At 37.3% G+C, this 18,470-nt stretch overlaps 1 protein-coding gene across 2 annotated transcripts; it reads right to left on the bottom strand.

The window, feature by feature from the left end:
* Positions 1-949: 949 nt before the first annotated feature.
* Positions 950-3,004, bottom strand: LOC147613835 (uncharacterized). Of its 2 annotated transcripts, XM_086781243.1 has the most exons (3): positions 2,969-3,004; positions 2,695-2,871; positions 950-1,838 (listed from the first exon to the last, which is right to left on the bottom strand). In XM_086781243.1, the coding sequence occupies exons 2-3, from the start codon at positions 2,717-2,719 to the stop codon at positions 1,357-1,359; spliced, it is 507 nt and encodes a 168-aa protein (XP_086637369.1). In that variant the 5' UTR covers positions 2,720-2,871; positions 2,969-3,004; the 3' UTR covers positions 950-1,356. The 2 variants fall into 2 exon arrangements, with proteins under 2 accessions (XP_086637369.1, XP_086637368.1); XM_086781242.1 differs by lacking the exon at positions 2,969-3,004 and having other exon boundaries at positions 2,695-2,958.
* Positions 3,005-18,470: the final 15,466 nt, after the last annotated feature.

Raw genomic sequence — 18,470 nt, 5'->3', positions numbered from 1 at the left:
TTGTTAGTACTCCATCAAGACGTGCTCAACCAATGGGGCATAGTTCATGAGCTGTTGCTTGATAGAAGTTTCATCTAGAGATACATTTGCAGGTTCTCAAGTTGATAGGACAAGGATACAATGTCAGCTTCAAAACATGACTCTCAGCTGCATCCCAGTTCTCAAGGCACAGAAGGGAGAAAGAAATTTGCTAATGGAATAATAGGCAGATGGAAGTTCTCCTCTAGATGGTGCGACGGATAGCTTCCCTCTATGTTCACAAAGGGGGGGGACACTTACCTATAACCTCTAATAAAGCTGCCACAGAAATCATTCCTCCTCATAGCTCAATTGGCAAGATAAATCAACTTGAACAGATGCACCCAAGATCAATCCCAAGAACTTTCTCTTCTCTCCCATTATTAACATCTCTTAGTGTCCCCACTAACAAACGACTTGGCCACGTAGGACTTCGCATAGGATGCACACCCCATCGGCAAGGGGACTATCCACCAGCCTATGGTGAAAGTCTGGCACCTCTTTGGCCCATTTGCACCACTTTTCACTTCCCAAACTGCTGTTGAATCCTGTTGCTCCAAAATCCCATATCCAAGAATGTCCAAGTGTGGGTTGCTATCTTCCATTGTCCCCCCTTGGAGACAGGGTGTCACATTTTCCCCCACTAAGATCTTAGGTCGAAAGCTTCCAAATGCAAAAGACAAAATCAAGTCTGCGTGTTTGCAACTTGAAATTAGGGTCTCTCTTGGTTTTGATTTCAGCTCCTCCACCCCTTTGAAGAGCTGGTTTTGACATCACAGGCACTTATACTCCAGGTTTCATCATAGATCCTTTTACAAGGTAAGAGGCTTTGACATTTATCTACTTTTTATCCCTAAAAACCTACACATCAGTATAATGCAGTATACTCTTCATACACATTTAGCAATAGCATGGCCATTAGGCTCTGAACTGCAAACCAAGCTACATTCCCTTGTATTGTAACACAACTTGTGTCATCTCGCGTATGTTACAATGAACTTCGCTGAAACACCAAACAGCCTGCCTAGCTCAGTACATGGTCTACAGTCCTTATGTAATACACTCTAGGTTGACTGTGGTAAGGATCCTTCCTTTGTTATTTACAGAAATTATTCAAACCAGGTGATAAAGATTCTTCAAGAATCCAAAGTAACCTACATGGATTGACATAATACCATTGCCTTTTGCATCTCTTCAAATTAGCTGGAACCAAGCTTACTCTCCACCAACACAACACCCCGGGCGCCAAAACTGAGTGCTAGGTTGTAACCATCACAGCTATGGTGTGGTGTTTCCTGTATTTTGTTCCCTGTGTTTTCTTTATTCAAGCACTTTCAGCTATGCTGTTTCTTGGGGTTTATCTTTATTCATACCCGAGCTAGCTTGCTTGGGTTCCACGGCAGCTGGATGCAGGGGTGAAATGCGGGCACATGTGACAGGATATTTCTCACCTGGAAACAAGACCAGCACCATGTCATCACAACTGGCAGCAGCCTCATCTGGCACAGCAGAGAGTGCTGATGGTGTACCCACTCCTCCTCCTCCCCCTGCTTCTTGTTCGGCCACTCTAAGACCTTGCTGCCTGCGCTCCATCCTCTGTCTGTACAAGACATGCGAGCGGCAGAGCAGAACAATGGCAATCAAAACCACAAGCATCATGGCACTCATCCCTATGATGATGACAAGCAATGTTGATGCAGCTGGTGTTGAACATGGCATGCCTGTGCGTGGATTTGAGCAAGGGCCCTGACTAGGAGATGACGTTGTCATACCCACCATTGCCTGCTGTTTGGCTTGGAGGAGAAAATGTCTGCTGTTACCTGCAAACAATCAAGACAAAGGAAAAACTGAAAATTATGAGACATCGAAATGATCAAAGATGATTACTAAAATGTGAAGCAAGAAAACCCTAATAAGGATAAGACAAGATGTACAGATAGAAATAATAAATACACACACATACGTACATGCGCGTGTACACAGACACCTGTATGTACACATAAACATACATATTTATGTGTGTGTGTGTATACATATATACATAAGTGCATACAATGTACATACATACAATCATATATATATATATGTATGTATGCAAATATGTATATAGATGTATGTATGCACGTACATAAAGACATATATATATATATATGTATATATATATATATATGTATATATATATATATATGTATATATATATATATATGTATATATATATATATATGTATATATATATATATATATGTGTATGTATGTATGTATGTATGTATCTGATAGATACATACATATATATATATATATGTATGTATGTATGTATGTATGTAGAGATACATACATATATATATAATATATATATATATATATGTATGTATCTGATAGATACATATACATATATATATATATATGTATCTATCAGATACATACATATATATATATATATTATATATATATGTATGTATGTATGTATATATACATATATGTATGTATGTATGTATGTATGTATGTATATATATATATATATATATGTATGTATGTATGTATGTATGTATGTATGTAGAGACACACACACACACATATATGTATATGCACACATATATATATATATATATATGTATGTATGTATGTATGGAGAGAGAGAGAGAGAGAGAGAGAGAGAGAGAGAGAGAGATTGACCACCTGACAAATCGATTTTTTGTGCCATTTTAGGGCGCAAAAGAGTCTGTCTTCTTCTTTGAGATTGTAAAAGTCTCTTCTTCTTATTACACTGCAAGCGCTAGGCATTGTGTTTGCATCAGCTAAAACTCTATAGCGCCATGGCAGCGATGGCTTTCGATCAGGTGAGCTTTATTCCATCTACACAAGTGGAAGCTAGATTAGAAAGAGAAACCAGACAAGAAAGATGGAGATAATCAAGCCTGTGCACTGCACAGACAACAAGAAACCGACAGACCTTTTCTACGTGCGTCTTTCTACTGTAATATATAAGCATATATTTACAAAAAAGAAAAAACAATAAAATTGTGAAATATAATCCCAAACGTGCCGCACGTAGAAGTGTGCTCATGTGTCATGTGCTTTCATCATCTACATGACATCATGCGTGCCATCACTCTAAAAACCTATATTACAAATAAGCTATCTTATATGCCCAAATATTACAACTTCAACCCCTAAAAACCTTTAAAAAATAAAGTCAACAAGTATAAGCTACTATCACTTAGTATAAGCAATATATAACAAATTGCAACTATCATAATGTAACCCTCTTTTGAATAAGTATAAGTTTTAGTTCAATGCTCTGAACAATTCATCATGCTTCATTCGAATATCCAAAGGACAAAATATCAAAACCATGTGCATCACCATGAGTATATATCTTTACCTATATTTTTATTTTTATAAATACAAGAAACCAAATCAAGTGGGGCCAATTTGCATGCTAAAGGTGGTTATTCTCTCATTCTACCTTTAATAATTTAATTTTGCATTACAAATATTCAACCCCTAAACTAAACTAAGTTCAACACAAGATAAATAAAGTAACACCTTCTCGAATCTAGTGTGAATGTTTTAGCCGGCTTAAAGTAAGGCTTAAGTTATAATTAATTGCCTTGTAAGAAATGCTTCTTTTCATATTGACTTGGGTTTTCTAGATAAAAAGAAGATGATTCTTGGCTTATGCACAAGGTTCCATAGAGGACTATTGAAAGGTACTTTGTATTCTTAATAAGCAACAATACCATTTTCACTTGTGCAAGAAAAGTGGCAAAATATCCATTGCTACTAAATTCTATATATATCATTACAAAATAAAATTAGGCTAGGGAGGTTAATAATTAAATCCATAATAAATAGATTAAGATCATTAACACTCAACCAAAGGAGGCTTCACAAAGGATCACTCACACAAAATGTGTTTTAAGTACATCATTTTATAGCCCAAAAGAGCACCATATACATCCCCAATCTTCTCCTCGATTCTCTCTTGAATAAGTGAAGGCCATGATGGTGAAATTATTGATAACTGTGATGGCATGCTTTATACACTTTATGCATACCATCAACCTTAAACTTTGGCAAACCTCTAATAATATTTTAGGCCTGCATAAACGCCATCCCTATTGTATATTCATATGACCAATGTGCTTGTGCCATATGTTAATATATATAATGACACCCGTCCCATACGCAAACATGGTTGCCTTCACTGTTATAGGACCATGGTACATGGAGATTAGATGATTCCACCAATTGAATAATAATAAAAATTAACCATAACATCATAGCATAAATCAAGAGCATAAATCAAAGAACACAAGACTGGGTGCAATCCCCCCCCTCCCCCCCCGACGTGTGTGGCTCCACTCCCACGCGCAGTATTTAAATCATATTAATAAATTTAGCCCTTGGAGCCATTAAATGGCGTAGCTTTTCCAAATTGGGCTTTTTACAAAATTGAACCTTAGTCCAAATTAATGACACTTGGGTCACCCAAGATATTCTTTTTACTCATTGGATCACCCAATAAATTAATTACCGTAACATTTCCTCTTGTTCGGGTTGCAACTGACCTCAGTTGCGTTTTTATTCACAAACACCAACACAAGTATCTCTCACAGATACCAACATAAGTATCTTTCATAGATACTAACACAAGTATCTCTCATAGACACCTGGTTAATCTTGTTTGAAAATAGAAAGAGAATAATTTGAAGAAAGTGTTTTAAATGAGGTGTTAGAGTTTAAAGGATGAATGTGAAATAACAATAAGTTACATACATTCTTCGATGATCAGTGTCGAAAAATATATGTGCATCATTGTTAGTTCACCCAAGTCCTGATAGTGAATGATGTAATATGTATTTTCTTCTGCAAATAGAAAGTACATATCAATTATTGAACTATCTTAACCAATATATCAGAATTTAACTATAAAATTAAATAATGTATAAGTATGAGTTTTAGGTTTACCTCTCTAGTGGTAGAAATCAAGGTTGGGAGTACCCTCTTGTTTGGTTGCCTTTGTCTTTGTCTTGAACCACGTTTACGACCACAACTCGATTCTTTTTCTTTTCGGGACACTCATATACGTAATGTCCTTCTTTGTGGCATCTGTAGCATGTAATCACACATGTGATCTCCATTATTGGTCTCCTTTGCAACTTCAGTATCTTTCACTAGTGGACCATCGTGCTTCTCTGCTTTATCTTTGTGCTGAAGTTTCTTATAATGTGTAGATCGAGAAGACAGAAGAATATGAGAATCTGTGCTAGAGAGATGGCATTACTAAGAGAACGAGGATGAAACATGTTCACTTTTTCTCTAATGACTGGCTTGAGACCCACCTATGAACTTTCTCCTTTGCTCTTTCTCACGCACTTTCTCTATAGCTTGAAGTTGCAATAAAGTTTGCCAAAATCTGTCAATATAGGCTGATATGTTCTCCTTTTCGAGCTGTCTAAAAATATCCCATCGCTATCTGGCTTTACTCTTATATGATGGAGGTAAGAAATCCTTCTTGCTCAGCTTTTGGAAGCCTTTCCATGACTTTGGTTTGCGTTTGCCCTGTCTAATAACATTCCACCAAAGAGCTGCACTATCTACCAAATGATTAGTAGCACATTTAACCTTATCTTTCTCAGAAAATTTTTCACCAGAAAAATAATCATCAAGTTGGCTCAACCATGCAAGTATGACATGTGCATCCTTTTAGCCATCATAATTCTGAAAAGTAAAAGCTTTTCTGCTAATCTTGTGTCTCTTTCGAGACTCTTGAGCTTTGAGAGTAGCTCGCACAGTTCTTTGAATAGGGTCGTCTCACGTCAGAATCCAAAGAATCAGATTCGAAATACGTACGCCTTCGCTTCTTGCAAGTAAATCTCCACTCGAAATCTTCTCTTTGCCTCTTCTCACTCAATAACTGAGCTTGAAGTGCATTTACTTGATCTTGGTTGTGGATAGATCGCCATTGTAAAAGAAACAAGTAAAATATTTAAGAATTGTAAAAATAAAATAAAAAAGGTACAAAACTTATTTGACTCCCGTATATTTCGAAAGAAGGGTCGTTAAAGTGCTTGAAGTTGATGGTGTCCCACGAAGAATAAGTATAATAGTCCGCTATGCTTTGATGTCGACAATTCAGAAAATAACTAGTCCAAAACCACTTCAAAAGTTCTTCAAAAATTTGCTCAGAAATAATGGTCAAAACCTTAATTGTAAGAAGATTTTAAATGATTTTTTTTTAAATTTATGGCCCTTTCTCTCCCTTGAAACCTTCAAAAAGCTTTTTGAAATTAAGCTTGTATATATATATATATAAGCTTATTGATTAAACATATATATATATATATTATCAAAGCTTTAAGTTTTGTGAAAAGAGCTTCACAAAGAAAGCCCCCCATTGCCTATATGTTGCCCATCCACAAAACCCTTAATCTTTAAGCTTATATATATATATATATATATATATGTATGTATATATATATATAAAAGTTTATATTACATAAAGCTTATTTAAAAAAACTTATCAAAGCTTTATAATAAAAGCTTTTGCAAGCCTTTCTCAGCTTGCAATCCGCCGCCCAGCCAACGAGCAGCGCATGGAGCGCGAATGGAATAGCCCGCCGGCTGTCATGGAGCGCGAATGGAATAGTCCGCGGCTGTCGAGTCGTGGAGGGAAAAGAGAAGCCGCCGTCGCCGTCCAGTTCAATTGGAGAGAGAGGAAAAAAAAATCAATTGGAATTATATATATATATACATACATATATGTGGCTTTTGCTTCTTCTTACAGTTTAGCGCTTCTATTAATTGAAAGAAAATAAGGAAAATTCATCAATTATGGAATTTAGACACTCTTACTGGTTTAGCAATCCGATTGTGGGTTCTAATGCTCCTCCTCTTGCTGATTTCATCCGTACAAGTTGGATTAGGGAAAGGATTTGAGTTGAGAAAAGTGGTTTTGGGAGAAGAAGGGTGGTTTTGGGAGAAGAAGGGTTGCTTACTTCAAAAGGGTGGCTTTCTTACTAGCCCTTGATCCAAAAGGGTGGCTTTCTTACAAGCCCTTGATCCAGATCCTTGATCCAAATCTTGATCTAATGGTCCACAAAATTCACATAATCATAGCTTCTTTTGCCCAAAGGTTTTTCGTACCTTCTCTTCTTTACCTCTTGGATTTTTGGATGAAATGTGTCCTTCTCCAAAGCCTCGTACTCTTGCTGCAGATTCTACTCTTCCCGTGCAAGTATTTTTGAGTTTGTTGAAAAGCCTTCAAATTGCTTCAAGCCAATATAGCCTTTGAGAAAAAATCAGTTTATTGATTTTTCTTCAACTCTCCACCATGATCCAAATTCAAATCTTGAATTTTCCGTGCTCTGATACCACTGTTACAGGACCATGGTACATGGAGATTAGATTATTCCAGCAATTAAATAGTAAAAGAAATTAACCATAATATCATAGCATAAATCAAAGAACATAAGAATCAAAGAACACAAGACTGGGTGCAATCTCCCCCCCGACGTGTGTGGCTCCACTCCCACACGCGGTATCATTCAACATAATGTTTTCATACACGTCACAAAGAATACCACACATCTCACAAGTATTACAACTGGTTGGACTCACTCACAAAACTAGGGTCACCCTCATAAATTCAAGAGTTGATTGGACTCACTCACAATCAAACTCGTACATTGGATTCACTCACAATGTTTTCATACACGTCACACGTATTCAAAAAGTACCACACGTCTCACACGTGTCACAGCTGGTTGGGACTCACTCACAACCAACTAGGGTCACCCTCATCAAGAATTATTTCAAAAGAGTTGAACAGACTCACTCACGATTAATTTCACAGAACCTTTACACGCGTCACATGTGTCTTAGAGTTGATCGGACTCACTCACAATCAAACTCACACATTTCTTACATGCGTCACACATGTCACACTTGGTTGGATTCACTCACAACCAAATTAATCACACTTGGGTCACCCAAGATATTCTTTTTACTTATTGGATCACCCAATAAATTAATTACCATAACATTCACCTTAAGCATGTTCACATCTAAAGTAAACATCCTGCCATTTCTGTTATCCTTTGCAACCAAGCGGCACTAATTTTTGAAGTCTTCCACAAAACATATCTATAATGACACCTGTCCCATGGTTGCCTCTTCACCTTAAGAATGTTCACATCTAAAGTAAACATCCTACCATTTTTGTTACATTTTGCAACTAAGCGGCACTAGTTTTTGAAGTCTTCCACAAAACACCCTTGAGGATTGAACCTCACTTACAGATCCTACTCAACATCTGTCCAACAGATTTGTAATATTTGGAACATGAAATACATCTGCCAAGGATTTCATTTTTCCATCTTGCATAGACAATGGCATTTTACTAACATGCACAATGGGATACACAGTATCATCACCTCTTTCTACATAACCTGGTTTTTTCAATTTTTGCATATCTCTAAACCACTCACCATGACTGGTCACGTGGATAGAGGCACCATAATCTATATACCAAATATCTCCTAATTCTGACACATCTCTTGTTGTGGAATTAAGCATGTGTTACATCACAAACAACTGCTCACTTATGTCATCACGCTATTTATTTGATGATGCATAGTTGCATTACTGTAACTTTTCACTTTTGGTATAATTTTGTTTTTTATAGCAGTCCTTTACCATGTGCTATGGTCTTCCATGGTAATAGCACTTTATGCTATTTGAATTTTGATTTCTTTTCCAGTCACCTCAATCTCTCCGGCTCCCCCTGCCTCTAGAGTGGCCTCTTCCACCTGTATAAGATTAATTTTCTTGTTGTTGCTACTACTGGTTTTGATTTCTAAATCGACCATCACCTCGTTCTCTAGATAACAATTTGCCTCTGCCTCTACCCGTATCTAAGTAGAAGGCATGTTCATTTCATTTTTAGAGGATAAACCTCTCCCAATAATCACATATTAACATATGAGGAGAGCAATCAATTCCTGAAAATCAAGAAAGTTCTCTCAAACTCCAATACGCGCATTAGGGGAAGGTTGAGGTCTATAGGGGCCCTTTAAGTTGCCATATTATGATTTTAATGACTTTTTGTTAAAATGTTAAGTTTCTTTGACTTTAGATACCTTCTTATTCTTCAAATGGCTAGAAGTTTGAATTCCAAAGTTTCCCGCCAAAATTGAATTTAAAATTGAGTGGGCAAAACCATATCTGGATACCATCTCTACTAGTGATCCATTCTTTAGCAAGTCCATTTAACGTCTTGGATACCATCTCTACTAGTGATCCATTATTTAGCAAGTCCATTTAACGTCTTGGATACCATCTCTACTAGTGATCCATTCTTTAGCAAGTCCATTCAAGGTCTTGGATACCATCTCTACTAGTGATCCAATAGAAGTAAAGGCATCTGTAAGCCCTTTAACCTTCATTGAGTAATCATTTATACTGAGCTTTCCTTTGGTCACATTATGCTGCTCCTACTTTAGCTATATCTTTTGAGCTTGGGTGTTTGTGTTGTACATTATATACATAATTATAGAATCTTTCACACTAATAGACAACCAATATAGTACTTTTTAGCTCTTTCATGCCATGCTTTATATACATGCATCACCTACTGTGGAGTTAGGTTTTCTTCAATAATCTCTTGCTCCTTTTCATCACTTTTTTCATAAGGAAATTAGTCATCATGAACTTCCATGCTTGGAAGTTATTCTTGTCGATTCTCTACACAGAATGCCCTACAACCAAAATTATGCTGCAACTTTGCTTTGACCAGAAATTGGGAATATACAGTTAAAGTTGACACTTTCACATAGTACTTATGGAAATCTTGCATAGCCAAAATGGGGCTCGAAACATGTACTTGTGGAAATCTTGCATAGCCAAAATGGGGCTCGAAACATGCCTGAATCATGTTGAAACATATAAAAATTTCATTAATATAGCTAACTGCACAATATGATCTTCTTCCTTCACCTAGGAGGATGCCTCAATATGAGACAATGACTTTCCTATATGCATGTAGCTCTCATAGCTACCAAAGGTGTCACTCTAAAATTAAAGAGAGAAAGAGATGGAAATAGTCTTACCCCATGTACTTCTTCCTTGCTTTCCTCGTTAACTCTCACACGAACCAAAGCTCTGATATACCATAAAAAGAGTGCGGGGGAGAGGGAGCACTTGAGCACAAGAGAGAGAAAGACACAAGAGAAAGATGGATGGTTGAATTTTCTTCTAGCTTCTTCTCTTCTCTATAACCACCATAAACTAAGAGATAAGAGTACATACTATAAGGGGATATACTCTCCTACTGTAACATATAATGGTCGATCCATAGTGTGAACCTGACTATATGAGCTGGCACTTTAACTATGCCATACTTTAGTAATTTAAATATGGTTGTTGTGTCACACAATTGGTCATCCACCACCACCACTGGCAGCATATCAAATATAAGCTATTACCCAGGTAGGTCATCAATGCCCATAGCACTAGTTGAGCGCTTGATATCTCAAACCCCCCCTTTCTCTCCTTCCATTGTCTCATTTTAAATGGAAGAGGAAGAAAGATCTAGATAATCATGTGATGGGATTGAAGTGTGTTTGCCTCATTTTAAAGATCTAGAAGAAATACCTAGACACTCCTGTGATATAATTTAAGTATGTTTGCACAATCAATGGAATTTTGATTAGGCGAGGGAGAATATAGATATTTCCCTTAAGAATCAAAGAAATTGTCATGGATGGGTTTATACAGTTTAGAATTGCTAGTTTTTTTTACTTAATATGCTTTGAGAAATGTTGAGTTCAACTAGTGTGGATATGGATGATATGCCAAGACGATACCTCCGCACTTATGCTATTGGCATGGCTGGGGAGATTATGGTTCACATACTGCTAGTGGTTTACAGGATGTATGATAGGAACTTTGGCTTTTAGAGTTATGGCATAGTTATATTAACAGCTCATATAGTCGGATTCACACTATGGACCTTGTATGTTTAATAATAGAGTACTTCTCCTTATAGTATACTCTATACTCCTTGCAAAAAAGTAAGAAGAACAAATAAAATTTAGTCATCCATCTCTCTCCTCTCTCTTGTGTGCTTGTCTAGTCTTGTGTGCTTGTCTAGTCTTGTGTGTGCGTGTGAAGAAGTTTTCTTATTGCAAAGGAGCTCAAGCTCACCCTCTCCCCCATATTATTCTCATGGTATTAGAGCGTAGATTCATGTAATGAGCTCAAGAGGTAAGAATAGGGAGCAGTACATAGCGGTAAGGGTAGGGAGCAGTACATAGAGGTAAGGGTAACTCCATCTCTTTCCCTTTGAATGACATAGAAAGTTGGAAGTTACAACAATAAGAGAACTATGCATCATCAAGTAAGTAGGCTAAAGAAAGAAGGGAACTATGCATTATCAATTTGTAACAAGTGATCGTCAAGTAAGCACACTAAAGAAAGAAGTGAGAAACCTTTTGTGATGAAGCATATACTTAGTTCCACAACTCTAGATGCAATGAATTTAGGAGATGTATGATATATTGGTATGGGTGCCTCTAACCACATAACCATCCATGGTTCATAGAACTAACATATTTGAAAAACCCACGTTATGTAGAAACAAGTGATGATACAGCACACCCATTGCACATGTTGGGGTCCCTTTGTCTATACAAGAATAAAGTATCTTGCTGATGTGCTTCATGTGCCGACATAACAAAGAACCTTCGTCTATTGTGTAAATGATTGAGGAGGGTCTACAAGTGAGGTTTAAACCTCATGAAATGCTATGTAAAATATTAAAAAAAATAGTTCTTAGTTGCAAATGGAAATGAGTTGGCAGAATGTTTGCATTAGATGTAAGTATGCTTAAAGTAGTCAAGGCTATATTGTTTGCATAAATGGTACATATGTGATTGCACACATTGATATTTACATTGGATGTAAGTAAACTTGTAGAGTAAAGGATATAATTTTTGCATTCGGGATGTAAGTGTGCTTGAAGTAAAGGATATAATGTGATTACACACATTGATATTACATTGGATGTAAGTATGCTTGAAGTAAAGGCTATAATGTTTACATTAGGGATGTAAGTATGCTTGAAGTAAGGGCTATAATGTTTTCATATATGATATATATGTGATTGCACACATTGATATTTTGGGGATTTAGAAAAATAAGGTGCTGTAGAAACGGGTGATGATATAGTGCACCCTATTGCACATGTTGGGAAAAATTTCCTTTATCTATACAAGAATAAAGTATCTTGTTGTTGCGATTTATATGTGTCATAATAGGTGATGATATAGCGCACCCTATTGCACATGTTGGGAAAGTCCCTTGGTTTCTACAAGAATAAAGTATCTTGTTGTTGTGCTTCATTTGTCAAACATAACAAAGAACCTGGTTTCTATTATGCAAAATATTGAGGAGTGTCTATAAAGTGAGGTTTAACCCTTATGGATGTTATGTGAAAGCTTTTAATAACTATCTCCAGTTAATTACAAATGGAAATGAGTTGACAGAATGCTTACATTGGATGTAAGTATGCTTGAAGTGAAGGTTGTAATATTTGCTGACATGGTACATGTGTGATTATAGACATTGATATTTAGCATAAACGCATTGGACATACCACCCTACTGAAGAATATGCAAGTCTAAAGTACTCAAAGTATTATTATAGGTTTTCCAAAGCTCAAAGTGGATGGAATTCAAAAAGAATGTGTAGCATGACAATTGGCCAAGCAGGATGAGCATGCATTTTTGCACGAATGTTTCTTTTCATATTGACTTTGAAAGCCAACCTTTGTAAATTGTATTTCTTAGGTTTTCTATACAAAATGAAGATGATTCTTGGCTTATGCACAAGGTTCCATAGAGGGCTATTTCAAAGGTACTTTTGTATTTCTAATAAGTAACAATACCATTTTCACTTGCACAAGAAAAGTGGCAAAATATCAATTGCCACTAAATTTTATACATATCATTACAAAATAAAATTAGACTAGGGAGGTTAATAATTAAATCCATCATAACTTGATTAAGATGATTAACACTCAACCAAAGGAGGCTTCACAAAATATTAAAGCAAAAAAAGAGGATCACTCACACAAAATGTGTTTTAAGTACAACACCATATAGGTACAATCTTCTCCTTGATTCTCTTTTGAATAAATGAAGGCCATGATGGTAAATTTTTTTATGAGCATCTCGTTAGGATGATACTTTAATGGTATGCTTTATATACTTAATGCATACCATGAACCTTAAACTTTGGCAAACCAATAATAATATTTTGGGCCTGCATATAATTTAGCCCCACTCTATATTCACATGGCCAATGTGCTTGTCAATATCTGTAAAGACAAACTAATAATAATATTTTGGGGTTGAATATAATTTAGCCCCGCTCTATATTCATATGACCAATGTGCTTGTGCTATATGTCAATATCTGTAAAGACATCTATCCCATGTACAAACATTGGCTACCTTGACCTCAGGCATTTTCACATCCAAAGTAAACATCTTGCCATTTTTGTTACCCTTTGCAACCAAGTGGCACTGACTTTTGAAGTCTTCCACAAAACACCCTTGAGAATTGAACCTCACTTACAGACCTTGCTCTCATATCTATCCAATAGAAACCAGGTTCTTTGTACCAAGTGCTTCATTTTTCCATCTTGCATAGACAATAGAATTTTAGTAACATGCACAATGGGATGCGCATTATCATCACGTATTTCTACATAACCTAGTTTTTTATTTTTTGCATATCTCTAAACTACTCACCATGATTGGTCATGTGGTTAGAGGCACAAAAATCTACATACCAAATATTACCTAATCTTAACACATTTCCTGTTGTGGAACTAAGCATGTACTGGCTACTCACTTCTATCTCATCACCCTGTTTACTTGATGATGTATAGTTACCTTGCTGTAACTTCCCGCTTTTAGTATCATTTTGCTTTTTATAGTAGTCCTTTACCATGTGCTCTGGTTTGCCACAGTAATAGCACTCTATGCTATTTGAATTTTGATTTCTTTGCTAACCACCTCAGGCTCTCTTGCTCCTCTTACCTCTAGAGTGTCCTCTTCCACCTGTATGAGATTAATTTTCTTATTGTTCCTATTGGTTTTGATTTCCAAATCGACCCACCACCTTGTCCTCTAGATGACAAGGTGGTGGGTTAATTTCCAAATGAACCCACCACCTCGTCCTCTAGATGACAACCTACCTCTGCCTCTACCCGCATTTGAGTAGAAGGCCTATCCATTTACATTTCAAGAGGATGAACCTATGGTGGTCTAAAACTGGTTGGATTCTTTGGAAAGAGCACTCAAGGTCACGTACACCATCTACTAGTGATCTAATAGAAGCAAGGGAATTTGCAAGCCCTTTAACCTTCACTGAGTAATCATTAATACTCAACTTTCCTCCTCTGGTCACATTATGCAGCTCTCCTACTTTAGCTATATCTTTCGAGCTTGGGTGTTTGTGCTCTACATCTTCATCAAGGTGTCCTAAGCCTCCTTAGACGTTTTTATGCATCCTATATATACACAATTTTAGAATCTATCATACTAATAAACAACTAGTATAATACCTTTCTAGCTCTTTCATGCCATGCTTTATGTCAAGAGATGCATTGCACATGGGGCAATGCTGCAATCGATGTTATGGGTGATGGGTGAATTGTGTAGAACACCTTGATTAAGAGGGGGTGTTGAGAGATGTAATCGTGGTGTTATGTGTATGTGGGAAAGCACCCTAGAGGTGCAAGATATTGTAGTAAGATAAGAATGCAGCATAAGTTGTGTGAATGGTGAGAGCCACATAAAAGAATGTGGAAAAAGGAGTTGCCACATGGATGATGATGTGTAAAGTGAGACAAGGCTAGAAAGCCTATATCATTGTATGGTTCATTTGTAATATGCAATAGAATTGAGTGTTAAGTGTGCAATCTCTCTCTCTCTCTAGTTATGGAGTTCTTAGTGTGGTATAACCCACCTTAATTATGTTGCTTAATCTATGTCTATCACCATGATCAATCCTATTTTAGGATTGTTAACATGGAATCAGAGCTTGGGTGGGCTCTTGGTGGTCATGATGGTGATTATTTATGTATAGTTTTCTTGGTTATGAGTTAATTGATTAAGCATATCTTCTACTTTAGCATTTCTATTATAAAAAAATTAAGCACACTTATATTATCATTTGGATTTGCATTTGTGAGGATTTTAGAGAGATTCGGAGCTACCATTCTCAAGTTTGAGAGGAGATTTGCAACAAGGAGGTTGCATAGAAGCTTCCCAGGAGAGTTACAAATACGAGTTTTGCAACATGGAGAGCCTGCTGATCATCATGGAAGTTGAAAATGGAGATTTCAGCAAGTATGAAGGCTATGGAGTCTTCGGTGTCAACAAGGAAGTTACCAAGAAGCTTGTGGAGGTAATTTATGAAGTCTTGCCTCAATGTTTTTGGTTATTGAGCATGATAGAATGCTCTTATGGAGGTGCATGCTTGTCAAGATGATGGTAAGTGAGATGGTGGACTCAATGGAGTTCACATGTTTGTGCATCAAGAGGAGGATGCACATGTGTTCGCTCATAGAAAATGAGTGAGAGTGGTGGAAGTCGTAAAAAATTTCACACGTCAATGTACCTATGGTTTCTCATAGGGAGAAACTCAGAGAAATCACCCTTGACGATTTCTAGATGCAAGGTAGATGCGTGCATATGGGTCATGCTCAATATGGTAGCTTAATGTGGCCATGATGGTGGTCATTGTGAACCTCATTCAAGAGGTTTGATGAGGCAAAATCATCGAAAAATGAAGGAGATGCATTGATGAGAATTGCAACAAAAGAGAACTGAAAATTCAAGCTTAAGGTAACGAAGAAGATGGCTACAAATACAAACTTTTGGAGAAAGAAGATGTGCAATAGATTGTAGCTAGTAATTATAGCAATTTTTAAGATTTCCATACCTCTTACAGCAAAGAGAGTTGCAATTAGAGCTCATTGGAAGCCATTTTGGATGGCTTGTCACACAGAGGTTCTTGAGGAGAGATCTGTGAGAGTAGATCCCTTGACATGTGAAGGGACAAAAGAAGTACACTGCACTCTCAATAGAGGTATTGAAGCCATTATGGCTGGGCTGAAGAAGATCATGTCATAGTTGACAAGGGGCCTTGAGAAAATCAGAGTACGCAACATGGTTCAGCTTAGCAAGGGCGTCAGTAGTAGGTGACTGAGCAGATGGAGTCCATGCGAAGAAGAACGGGAATAGTTCTACACGAGCAGATGGAGTCCATGCAAAGAAGAACGGGAATAGTTCTACACGAGTGCGGATATCAGGGTCAGCATAGCTGGATAACTTCAAGTGCAGCAGACAGCTAGCACCAGGAATTACAGTCGCCCTCCTGAGAGGAGGAGACGTAGAAACAATGCTCTCATAGATGGGTGAATTGGGAGAGAGCCATGTGCATTGTGGAGCCTAAGGTCCCATTAAAGCTCAGAGGAGCTTTTGCACAAAACTTAGTGAGCCAAAGGAGAAGAAGAGGGCTGAAGCAGAATAGGCAATAGCACAAGAAATGGGCCAAGAGTATAGAGCCGTGGAGAGAAAGGCTTAAAGCCTTAGCTATGGTGGATAGCTGCAGCACAGTCGAACAAAGACTTAAAGCCTTAGCTATGGCGGATAGCTGCAGCACAGAGTCGAACAAAGACTTAAAGCCTTAGCTATGGCTGATAGCTATAGCACAGAGTCAAACCAAAAGAAAAGTCAAGAGGAAGGATGAAGAAGACAACTTTGTGTGAGGTGGGTTCGAAGCAGTAGTTTGGCATAAGGCATTTGATGCTCATAAAAACACCCAGCAGAGACTGCAGCGCACCAAGAAGAAATTTATTTTTCTTAAAGTTCTAAAAGACCTTTAGTACACACTCCATATATATATATATATATATATATATATATATATATATATATATATATATATAAGGGTGGTTTTACACTCAAAATATCACTATCTTTGAGAGTTGTTTATATGGTGTTAAACCTGAGTTGTATTTTTTCCACAAGAAGATCTTCACACATGGTTCCTTGCTCTGCTTTAGCCAAAAGAATTTGTAATTTTTATTATCACCCACAATTGATGATGGGCAACCGTGTTCGAGCCTGCGTGCTTAAAACAAGAAAGGTTTGTAATCACCCATTGGTATGAGGGTTGACGTGCTCGAGCTCACCAAGAAGCTCAAAATGGTTGCTGTGATGTGTGCATGAGCGATGCACGTGTGAGGTGCATGCGCATGGGTTGGTTCCCACCCGAACTTCTATGTTCAAATCAGACTCAGTGGTTCCGCTATGAGAGCGAGTCGGCTCAAAATGGACTAGGTGTCTAAGATGGTAGACATGCGCACACATGTTCGTTGGCTAACACTCCAATTTCGCATTGAGGGGGAGTGTCAAGAGATGCATTGTGCATGGGGCAATGCTACATTGGTGTTATGGGTGGATGGGTGAATTGTGTAGAACACCTCGATTAAGAGGGGGTGTTGAGAGTTGTAATCATGGTGTTGTGTGTATGTGGGAAAGCACCCTAGAGGTGCAAGATATTGTGGTAAGATAAGAATGCCACATGAGTTGTGTGAATGGTGAGAGCCATATAAAATAATGTGGAAAAAGGATTTGCCACATGGATGATGATGTGTAAAGTGGGATAAGGCTAGAAAGCCTATATCATTGTATGGTTCATTTGTAATATGCAATAGAATTGAGTGTTGAGTGTAGAATCTCTCTCTCTCTAGTTATGGAGTTATTAGTGTGGTATAACCCACCTTAATTACGTTGCTTAACCTATGTCTATCACCAAAAGCCAAAAGGGGGCTCGAAATGTGCCCGAATCACGTTGAAAATTTTAAAAATTTGGTTAACATAGCTAACTGTAGAATATAGTCTTCTTACTTTGTTGAGAGATGTAATCGTGGTGTTGTGTGTATGTGGGAAAGCACCCTAGAGGTGCAAGATATTGTGGCAAGATAAGAATGCCACATGTAATATTGAATGGTGTGTGAGTGTTGACCAAAAGAAGTGGAAAAGGGAGTGCCACATGGATGATGATGTGTAAAGCGGGATAAGGCTAGAGGGCCTATATCATTGTATGGTGGTTCATTATGATATGCAATAGAATAGAACTTGTGTTGAGTGTGCAATCTGTCTCTCTCTCATGGAGTTTTTAATGTGGTTTAATCCACCTCAATTATGTTGCTTAATCTATGTCCTTCACCATGATCAATCCCATTTTTGGATTGTTAACATGGTATTAGAGCTTGGGTGGGCTCTTGGTCATGGTGATTATTTATGTATAGTTTTTCTTGGTTATGAGTTCTTTGATTAAGCATTATTTTGAGTTATTATGAAAAAAAAT

This window comes from Cibotium barometz, chromosome 43 (assembly GCF_041138505.1).
Source record: "Cibotium barometz isolate CiBa-2024 chromosome 43, ASM4113850v1, whole genome shotgun sequence".
NCBI lineage: Eukaryota > Viridiplantae > Streptophyta > Polypodiopsida > Cyatheales > Cibotiaceae > Cibotium > Cibotium barometz.
This window is presented reverse-complemented; position numbering and strand designations above follow the sequence as displayed.